Source organism: Apium graveolens, chromosome 3, assembly GCF_009905375.1.
Source record: "Apium graveolens cultivar Ventura chromosome 3, ASM990537v1, whole genome shotgun sequence".
Classification (NCBI taxonomy): Eukaryota; Viridiplantae; Streptophyta; class Magnoliopsida; order Apiales; family Apiaceae; genus Apium; species Apium graveolens.
Genome location: NC_133649.1, coordinates 46850523 through 46862391, shown reverse-complemented (window position 1 = coordinate 46862391; position 11869 = coordinate 46850523). Strand labels below are relative to the sequence as shown.

At 33.3% G+C, this 11869-nt stretch overlaps 1 protein-coding gene across 1 annotated transcript; it reads left to right on the top strand.

The window, feature by feature from the left end:
• Positions 1–2274: 2274 nt before the first annotated feature.
• On the top strand, positions 2275–4079 carry LOC141714184 (uncharacterized). Its single transcript, XM_074517716.1, has 2 exons — positions 2275–2284; positions 3520–4079. The coding sequence occupies exons 1-2, from the start codon at positions 2275–2277 to the stop codon at positions 4077–4079; spliced, it is 570 nt and encodes a 189-aa protein (XP_074373817.1).
• The last annotated feature ends 7790 nt before the right edge of the window (positions 4080–11869 follow it).

The window sequence follows — 11869 nt, the reverse complement described above, 5'->3', positions numbered from 1 at the left end:
CAAGATCGGAGAGACTGAGTTTAAGAAATGCAACTCCAAGACCAAAGTCTAAATCAAACTAAATCAAATATAATGTACTTAGTTTTCTCCTCATTCAAAAAAATTTAGAGCCTGTTTTTCAAAAGTCAGGGAACTGGTGTGAACATGTGTAAATATGAAATATAACTATGAAAAAGATATAATACACAATACCCAAATACCAAATAGTGATTATTTGTAGTCACTTTTATCTCATATACAAACATTTTTTATATTTTCAGCTCAATCTTGCTTAAAAACACTAGTAAAACTTCTGTTTTGTAAATTATGACTTCATGTTCAGAAAAAGTAAAAGATAAGACATCCGATCTACTAAAAAATAATAAATGTCAATGATGTATAAAACCCAGAATACAATAATAATTAAATTAAGCACATTAACAGAATGAAAATAAATGAATAAACTAACACTATATGCTACTAACACTTCAAAATACAAGATCCATTTATCCCATAAGTTAGTTCGACGTCTTCAAGACCTTTTATTTAATATCATATCTCCCTGAAGGTTTAAAAATGCAAATCTAGTGAAAATAGGTTATCTAGAGTTTTTCTCGATCTTTCTTTTCTTCTCGTACCCGACAATACTAAATCTTCAACTTTCCGCACTGGGGCCGATATACATCTACTCCGTACATGTCCAAACCATCGCAGTCTACCTTTCCTTACTTTTTTTATTATAGATGCAACTCGTAATTGCCTTCTCAAAAAACCAATCGGCAATCTATCTAACAAGATGCGACCACAAATCCAACGCAACATCCTCATTTTCGCTACCTCTGTTTTTTGTTCTTGAGCCTTTTTACCGTCCAACATTTCGCCCCATATAATAAAATTGATCTAATTGTCAGTAAATAAAATCTTCCTTCTAATTTTAAAGAAATTTTTTTATCACACAATACTTTTGAAACAACCCTCGACTTTAACCGTCCAGATTAGATATGATGAGTAACATGAAAATACGTGTTCGGATGGAGATGAGGCGATGCGAGATAACTTGCATTGAACAGGCCCGTTTTATTTGTGCCCTGATGTCCCCACTTTTTTTGGAGTTTTTTTCAAAAGTACAACGATACTTAAGAAATAAATTAAAAAAAACATTCATGAGAGAAATATGTGTAAGGTTTACATGGCTACCGCTATTAAATACTCAATCAGTTTTTAAATGATACTTAATTTAACTTTTTACACGTATTTTAAGATATTAAAAAACACACTCATACATATATATTTTGTTCAAATTTTTTAATACAAGTTTTGCATTTATTATTATTTTTTAAAAAGAATATTAGAAAAAATATATGTATCAACATATTTTTTACACCTCAAATTACAATAGCAATCAATATCTTTATTATTTTTATATAGAGAGAGGGAAAAAAACCCTGGCAGTTTCAGATTCGTCTGAAAATTATTTTTCTATTTTTTTAGAGCTCCCCTATTTTAATTTAATAAAAATTAATATTCTTATATACATTCGAATTAATAAGTAAGATAAAATATTTAGATGTCAATCCTATTTAGAATTTGTTTAATCGAATTAATAGGAAAAATAATAAATATTTTAAAACCAATCTTATTATAGAATATATTTAAACAAAGTTTACCTTTTTCTCGACTAACTAAAATCGTAATTTCTATTTAAATTTGAAGTTCAAACTTGTTATATAAATGAATATATACATTCGAATTAACAAGAAAAATAAATATTTAGAAGTCAATTTTATTTAAAATTTATTTATACATGTATTACATTTTTCAGAACTAACTAAAATCGTAAATTACTATTTAAATTTGAAATTCTAACATGTTATATAAAAGAGCATTCTCGATTTATATAAAGTAAACCTCCTATAACTCTAATACGAATCATATTATGGGATTACAAATTAAAATAATTATATTTAATTGTTTATTCTATATTTGGATTAACTAGGTGGTCTAAAATAAAGAGTCCAAAGACATCTTATTGGGTATGGGCTATGTAATGTGTAATACCCATAGGCCTTATTAGGGTTAATGGGGTCTAATTAGGCTACTATATAAATAAAATAATAGGGTTTTGGTCCTCAATACTATTCACAACCTCTACTCCTCCATTTCCATCAGTTTGAGTGAGATACGGCTAGAGGCGTATCAAGTCTGTGGAAGATCAAGTCCCACAATCCGTGATCAAGCAAGAGGAATCACAAGTTCCACGATCAAGTCTCTCAACCGTATTTATATTTAAGAGCTATGGAATCAGGTACGCTTCTGCACTACAGTTTTAAATTGTAACCTTGATAATATTGCATAAGATGATTCGTGGTTATGTATTTATTTATATCCAACAAGTGGTATCAAAGCCTCTCTTATGTGATTTATTAGGGTTGATCATATTTTACAATATGATTGTTATATATGCTTATCCGAGACGATGCATGAATTATTAATTTTTTAATTCGTATTAATCATGTACTTATGCAGTTTTATGGAATCAGTAGGTTAATGTTTTTTCGGATCATATATGTTTTCTCTGACTGATTAATATATGATTAAGAATATTATGCGTCTGACTTGTGGTTTATGCCATATACATTATATATAATCCGTTTTTCCCTGATTTTCGATGTGCACCATTCTGCTGCATATTATATGGACTCAACATCATTGATGTACATGTTTCCTTTTGGCATGTATTTTTTTTGTATTAAAATTGAGTACATATTAGTGATGTCATGTGGGGTGTTGAATGAATTCAGTTTTTTTTTATTTTGTTTGCCACTGCCATGAAATCAGAAGGCTAAGTTCATCATGTTATATGTGTATTAATAAACAGTGATGTTGACCTGGCCATGAACCCTTATTAGTAAGTTTTTTTATTATTAACTTTGTATGACTCATGACTGCTGCATGTTATTGGTTTAATGGCTTAAACTGTGAATTTCTATTTTTTTAATGTTAAATAGGATTCATATTTTTTTTACAAAGTTACGGATTTGGGCACAATTTTTTAACTTTTGTTATGTCCTTTTATTTTATAAATAAGTGAGTTGAAGCAAAATATTGCTAAAGTGATATTTATGTGTAAATTTATTTATTTTGAAATAATAGGATGTGTGTATTTATTATTTATGCGTTACAATAATCGGCCCAAAGGAAGATTGTTTAATGGTCAAATAATGAATATGCATGCGGGAATAAATATGTAATAATTATTAATTTTTCATGTTAGTAATAACCGGCCCAAAGGAAGCTTATTAATTGACCGAATTTATTATTAATATTTGATTTCTGCATGGAGAGTAACACTTACAAATTAATGTTTCTGTCCAAAGATTAAATATTAATGTTGTATTAGGTATCTTGTCACAATGAGCCCACACTGTTATCTTATTTGAAATTTATGTCCTATGTGCCTCGTTTTAAATTTAATTTTTTTTATATGACATGGATTTCAATTTTATGCGAGCTTATGTTTTTCTTGTTCCTATTTGCTAGTTAATGCATCTGCTGCTAATATACCTGCCAACATGAACTCCATTCATGTGTTTAACGGCATAAACTTTAAGAGCGGGAAAGAGAACGTTCTGCTAGTTCTCGGCTGCATGGATTTAGACTATGCTATAAGGAAAGAACAACCCGCTTCTCTTATAGATGAAAGTTCTGCTACAGACAAATTGAACTTTGATAAGTGGGAGCATTCTAATCACTTAAGTCTAATGATGATAAAGCGCAGCATTCCTGAGGCATTCAGGGGCGGTATGTTTAATGACTCCGACGAGGTATCTGTGAAATATTTCCTTGATGAGCTTGAAAAGCGTTTTGCGAAAAATGAAAAGGCTGAAATAAGTAAGCTTTTAGCTGATCTTGTCCAGATGAGGTATAACGCTAAAGGAAATATTCGAGAGTACATTATGGTGATGTCTAACATCGCTTCAAAACTTAAGGCACTGAAGCTTGATCTATCTGATGATTTGCTTGTGCATTTGGTACTTATCTCTCTTCCTGCACAATACAGACAGTTTATAGTGAGTTATAATACTCAGAAGGATAAATGAACTCTTAATAAGCTCATTTCACACTGTGTGCAAGAGGAAGATAGATTGAAGCATGAAAAGACTGAAAGTGCTCAAGTTACAACTGTGGCGCCCTCCAAACCCGGGTCAGAAGTTTGGGGTCCACACACACACACCTTATTTATATCCTGCTTAATAATAATAAAGATAATAATAATATGCAATGACCCTACCTACCAACTACCACAGACCGTAATAGGTTAAAGTATGCACACAAGCCAAACACATACTTACTTATATTACAAACTGTTCAAATCCCAACTATCCAAACTCAGAACTGAGTATTAAACATTATTACAAATTTTTACAAACTTAAATTACTCCAAAAGGTGCCTACTAGCTTAACTCGATCAACCTGAACCCCTAGCTCCCGCGCTGGACTGGGGATTCTCGTTACCAACTGGTTCCTTCTTAACTGGAAAAGAGCATAAACAATATCGCATAAATGAGCTAACTAGATCAACAAGTCACAATGACAAAACTGAGAATAATGATCATCAAATGAAAAGGGTTATGATATCAAGTGAACAATGAATTATGTTTTAGAATTGGATATTGCATTTTCATTTTAAAAACCAAGGTTAGGCTGCTGATCAGTCACGCACTAACCCCGAGCAAAGCACACAACACTACTGGATCCAAGGCACACATTGGCCTAACTTGACCATTTATATGGCCTGACCACGAATATGGTCCAAAATTTTATAAAATAATCCAATTCTAACATAACAACAGAATAAATAATTTAAAAAAATAAACAGAATCATAAGCAACATTGGATATTTAATAAGGAAATGGTTTCAATCTTTACAAGGGATCAGTATGGCAATTTCAAAGCTTGACTGTTAAGTGATGAAAGAATTGGATAATAAAGGAATCAATGTTTCAGGGTTACAAGGATTTGGTATTTCAAAGCATGAGGTACAATAGGTTGAATATGTAAGTAATCCAGTTCAGTGCTTGGTATTCAGATTGTATATATTTGTGGGGTAGTATCGTATATTTGTGGTGCGTATCCGGGTGTACAACAATCAATGGTTTAGAAAGAATAAGGTTTACGGCTCAAGATCAATAACTGGAATCAGGGTTTAGGGTTCAGTGCTTCAAAGCACTTGCAATATAAAACATGATTATCAATCAACTACAATATATCTCGAGAAAGTTCAGAACACTTGCATGGTACTACCTTGCTATACTATACTATCTTCCAATCACAACCGTCTAACTCCTCGACTATCTGTTTCCCTTTCATACGACTTGCCTCTTCTGCTCATATATTAAAAGCATCTATCAATATTTAACTCATACGATTCTATTCGAAACACACTTCTATCTACCCTTCGTTTCACCCAAATCTGATTAACGGATTGAAAGTTACGCTATAACCAAGTAAACACCGAACATATAGACCGACAGTTAACCAACAAGTCACATATAACACATAACACGTCAAAAAATCAATGATATATCATTTATAAAGAAGTCTCAGGTCATAAACAGGCTTTCGGATATTTAAGATGATTTTTAAAATATTTTTCGGAATTAAAATGGGTCGTTGGATCAATTTCAGAGTAATAAACAAGGTTCGATTGGCCAAATCTGGCTTCAAAACAATTTTTTGATAATTATCGAGCCTTGAAAATAATTTAAAATAATATTTTAAAACTCGAAACTATTTTTTGGAATTTTTAAATCATTTTTAAATAATTAAATCTAATTAAATAATTAATTAAAATCAATTAATAATTAATTAAATCAATTAATCAATTAATTTTTGAATTAATTGACCAATTAATCAATTAAATATTAACTGAAATTAATTAACTAATTAATTCAGATTTATTTTTGAATTAAAAATAATTTTTGGAATTAAAATAATAATTTTTGGAATTTTCAGAAATTAAAAACGGATTTTTATAATTAAAATAAATAGAAAATATGATTTTTAAATAATTTTAAAACAGGAATCCAAAATATGCAAATTCTGGAAAGTTCAGGGACTGAACTTCACCATCTTCAAAAGTACAGGGACTTAACTGCAATTTTGCAGTTTAGTCGCCGGAAAATTTTGGGGATGGCCGGAGAACACGATTCCGGCATCCTCACCCCACCATCTACTTCAGATATGATCTACACAACACCAGGAACACAACCATGCAATCAAATCACATCAATAACCCCTGACCTGGCCGGAAAATGGCCAAGAACATCACCGGTTTCCGGTGAACCGACGAAAACTTCAGAACACAACTCCCTTCGATTCACTAATCCTCTGTTAACGAGCTATATACCAATCGATTACAAATTTCATAAGGAACACAACCCACTATAATACAACAGCTAATAACCCCTAAATCAAAAAGCCCCAAATTCAATTGAAAACATTCATACGGGTTATAAACCCTAATTTTAAAACTCGAAGATTAAACTCAATTTTGAACATGTTACTGAACTCCAAATCAGTCATATGAAAATCATCAGGAAAACAAGCTCTACAACATGCAATTATCAAATCATTCAAACAATCATCGGAACAAAAATTCATATTTTTAATAAAAATAATTTGAAAATAAATAAATTTCCAGAAAATAAACCTTTGATTCTGCAGTTGTGGAACTTGTATAATCTGATAGTACTCTTCAAAACCTCCGTTTTGGTTACTAGAGCTTCCCGAGCAGATTTCAATAACACCTCCAAATAGTAGTTTGATTCTTAGAAAGGTTTATGAATATAAATATTTTCTCTGGAAAATTATATAATTACTGTCTGCAAATGATTTTTGATACGGAATAAAATACGGTAAAGACTATTTATATGTTAGATATATTTGATAATATCATGGCTAATGTGATTTATGTTTAATTTTCAGATCTTACTTAAACAGGATAAATCAGTACTTACTGGAAGTCAGGACTTAAGGATATCAGTACTTCTATTATCAGGAGATAATTATCAGAAGATGTATATCAAAACTTAAGTACTGAAGGACGTTCAGATAAGGAAGGCAGCTGGTTAAAGGAAAGAAGATCGAGACAAACATAAGAATAGATATGTATGAAGATGGAATTCTACGAAGAATAGAATACTTGGAAGAAAAGATATCTGATTGATATATTTTAGGAAGCAGAATTATATTCCATATCAATTAACGATCATCTTGTAACTGTGTAGTATATAAACACAGACATAGGGTTTACACTAAAAGTGTTATCACAATCGAGAAGATTATTAATTGTAACCCTAGCAGCTCTCGTGATATTTGTTCATCACTGAGAGAGAACAGTTCCATACTGTAACAGAGTTTATTGTTTTAATAAAGTTTGTTTTCTGTTACGTGAGTTATTAAAGTTCGATTTGATTGTGCTATACACTGTATTCACCCCCCTCTACAGTGTGTGTGTGACCTAACAAGTGGTATCAGAGCCTATCTGTTAACATACAAACAGTTTAAGATCCAAATACAATCATGTCTGAAGCAGAAACTCTAACTAAGCCCACCAAAGCTGAAGAACCTCCAAAGACACAAATTCAAAGCCGATATGAGACTATTAGAGTTTCCATATTGAGACCATCTGAATATGCCATATGGAAAGTGAGGATGACCATGTTTCTGGAAGCTATAGATCCAGAATATCTTGATAGAATCAAGGAAGGGCCTCACAAACCAACCAAGCTCGCTGTTGCAGTTGCAGGTGAAGCAGCAAAGTCTGTACCAAAGGAGAAGAGTGATTACACTGCTGAAGATATCTCATCAATTGCTAAGGATGCTAAGGTACGACACTTACTGCATAGTGCTATTGATAATGTAATGTCAAACAGGGTAATAAACTGCAAGACTGCAAAGGAGATATGGGATGCCTTGGAAACAAGATGTCAGGGAACGAATACGATTAAGAAGAACAGGAAGACAATACTCACTCAAGAGTATGAACACTTTGACTCAAAGGCTAATGAGTCATTGACTGATTTATATGATAGATTTGTCAAACTCTTGAATGATTTGTCACTAGTTAATAAGGAGTATGATCTTGAAGATTCAAACCTTAAATTCCTGTTAGCTCATCCTGAATGCTGGGATTTGAAGGTAACAACAATAAGAGACAACTATAATCTTGATGAAACAACTCTTGATGAAATTTATGGAATGCTCAAGACTCATGAACTTGAGATGGAACAAAGAAGCAAGAGAAAAGGAGGAAAGTCAAGGACGGTTGCTCTTAAGGCTGAAGAAGAATCCCCCAAGACAGCTACCTCAAGGAAAGACAAGGGTAAAGCTCTCTTCACAAAGTCTGATACTGAGTCATCAAGTTCTGAAAGTGATGATGACTCAGAATCTGAAAGATTACCTGAGACGGATGCCGATGAAGAGATGATGAAGCTGTGTGCACTTATGGTGAAAGGGATCACAAAGATTGCATACAGGAAGTTCAGGAAGAGAAAGAAGTTTTCCACGAAAGGCACAAGTTTTGATAAGAAGAATTTCAGAAAATCTGAGGGAAGAGGAGGAAAGTCTGACAGAGGAGATTATACAAATGTCAAATGCTACAACTGTGGTGAGAAAGGCCACATATCTCCTGATTGCAAGAAAGTGAAGAGTGACAAAGGCAAGGCTCTTGTCACAAAGAAGAAAAGCTGGACAGACACCTCAGATTCTGAAAGTGAGGAGAATTATGCCTTGATGGCAAATGCTGATAAGGCAAGTGCTGAAAGCAGTTCTGAAGCTGCTGAATTAAAGGTACCTCAAACTACTTATGCCTTTCATACTGATGATATTAATGAGTTGAGAAGATATCTTAAAACCATGTTCATTAGTTATAGAGATCAAACTTTAACATGTGAAAGATTAACTTTTGAAAATCTTGCTTGCAAAAAGAGGAATGATTATTTAGAAAAAGAGTTAGTCATGTTCCATCAAACTCAGAAAGATAGAGATGATGCTTTCTATGTTAGGGATGAAGTACTTAAAATGAATGAATCTCTAAAAGCTGAGTTAGAAAAGGAAAGAGAGATTATCAGGACTTGGACTAACTCTGGCAGAACAACTCAGAATTTGTTAAGTAGTGAAAACTGGAAAGAGGGCTTAGGTTATGGAGAGGATAAGAATGATAAAGGAACTGTAGATATTAATCCTGTAGTTGTTAAACAAAAGCCAAAGTTAAAACCTGTTAAGTTTGTAGCTGTAAAGTCTGATAATGAGAAATTAGAAGTTAAAAAGGAATTAACTTCTGACAAACTAAAACAGGAAAAGACAACTGAAGTAAACGTAGGCTTAATGACTAAGAAGCAGCTTAAGCATAAGCTGAAAGATGTTAAGAATGCAAACAAGGTAAAATCACCTAGGAAAAATAGGAATGGAAAGGAAGGTGTGAATAAAAGCAATAATTATAAGCCTGTTCCTGAGGGTCCTAGGAAAACGTGTCATAACTGTGGAAGTTCTAACCATCTGGCTTCTTTTTGCAGGAAGAATAAGAACATAAACTCCTTACCTTCAAAGTCAGGAGTTAAGAGTCAGTCTGTTAGATATAAGCCACAAAATCCTTGTTTTCATTGTGGTAGTTTATGGCATTCCATTTATACTTGTAAGGAATATCATAGTTTGTACTATGATTATTATCAAATAAAACCTTCATTAAAGAAAGTTACCATTGTTCCTTCTAGTGTAAGTTCTGATTCAAAGTCTGATAGTGTAAATTCTGATAAGAAAATTGTTAACATAAACTCTGATGCTAAATCCGCTGCAAATGTTAATAGACTTAATAAGGCCAAATGATCCAAGCATGTCCGGGTCCTTAAAACTAATCATTAGTGGTCTTTGTGATTGCAGGGCAATATGAAAAACATCCTAGTTCTGGACAGTGGATGTTCGGGACATATGACTGGAAATAAAGCCCTGCTATCAGACTTATGGAGAAGGCTGGCCCAAGTGTTTCTTATGGAGATGGCAACATTGGAAAAACATTGGGATATGGCAATATCAATCTTGGGAATGTCATCATTAAGGAAGTAGCTCTGGTCTCAGGACTTAAACACAATCTGCTGAGTGTCAGTCAAATCTGTGACAGAGGTTATCATGTGGATTTCTTTGAAGAACACTGTGAAGTTGTAAGTAAATCTACAGGCAAAGTTGTTCTGAAAGGATACAGGCGTGGTAACATCTATGAAGCCAAGCTTTCAACAAGTACTGATGGTTCTGCAATCTGTCTGATGAGTAGAGCATCAATTGAAGAAAGCTGGAATTGGCACAAGAAACTCTCTCATTTAAATTTCAATAATATAAATGAGTTGGTCAAGAAAAATCTAGTGAGAGGACTGCCAAAGTCAGTATTTACTCCTGATGGCCTTTGTGATTCTTGTCAAAAGGCCAACCAAAGAAAATCTTCATTCAAGAGCAAGACTGAATCATCAATTCTTGAGCCTTATCACCTACTACATGTTGATCTATTTGGTCCAGTAAATGTCACGTCTATTGCAAAGAAGAAATATGCTATGGTCATAGTGGATGAGTTCACCAGATACACATGGGTGTATTTCTTGCACACAAAAAGTGAAACTGCATCTCTCTTGATTGATCATGTCAAGCATCTGGATAAATTGGTCAAAGACTCAGTGAAGATAATAAGAAGTGATAATGGTACTGAGTTCAAGAATTTGATAATGGAAGAGTTCTGCAAAAACCATGGAATCAAGCAGGAATTCTCTGCTCCTGGAACTCCACAGCAAAATGGAGTTGTTGAAAGAAAGAATAGAACTCTTATTGAAGCTGCACGTACAATGCTTGATGAAGTAAAGCCTCCAACCTATTTCTGGGCTGAAGCTGTGCAGACTGCTTGTTTTACTCAGAATGCAACACTCATTAACAAGCAAGAAAAGACACCATATGAGATGGTGAAGAAAAAGAAGCCAAATCTGAAGTATTTTCATGTATTTGGATGCAAGTGTTTTATTCTTAAGACTCATCCTGAACAGCTATCAAAATTTGATCTAAAAGCTGATGAAGGAATCTTTGTTGGATATCCACTTTCCACAAAAGCCTTCAGAGTCTATAACTTGAGAACAAGAGTGGTCATGGAATCTATCAATGTCTCTTTTGATGATAAGAAGATTACTGGACTTGAAGATTTTATTGATCATGATCAGCTGAGATTTGAAAATGAAGACTCAAATTCTGATACTGAAAATCCTGACAATCTAAATCCTGATACTGCAAACTCTGATGGATTAAACTCTGATGTTATCGAAACTGTGGTGACTACGCCAAAGGAAGATGCATCTATGCAGGGGGAGCATACTCAAGATATAACCACATCTCAAGAAGCATCAGAACATACATCTAGCTCTTCAAGTTCTGATTCGTCAAGTTCTGATAAGCTAAGTTCTGATAGTTCTGATAGTTCTGAAAATCTAAATTCTGAAGAATCCAACTCAGAGAGCATAGTTTCAGGGGAAGCATCAGAAAATGTTAATGAAGACAGCATGAATCATGGGGGAGCATCCAGTTCTAGAGAAAACCTTCCATCTGCAAGGAAGTGGACTAAATCACATACACCTGATTTGATAATTGGAAATCCTGATGCAGGTGTTAGAACTAGAACAGCTTCTTCAAGTGAATGTCTTTACAATTCTTTTCTTTCTCAGACTGAACCAAAGAAAGTGGAAGAAGATCTTCAAGATGCTGATTGGGTGCAAGCAATGCAGGAAGAGTTAAATGAATTTGAAAGAAACAAAGTCTGGACCCTAGTGCCAAGACCAAAGAACAGATCTGTTGTTGGTAC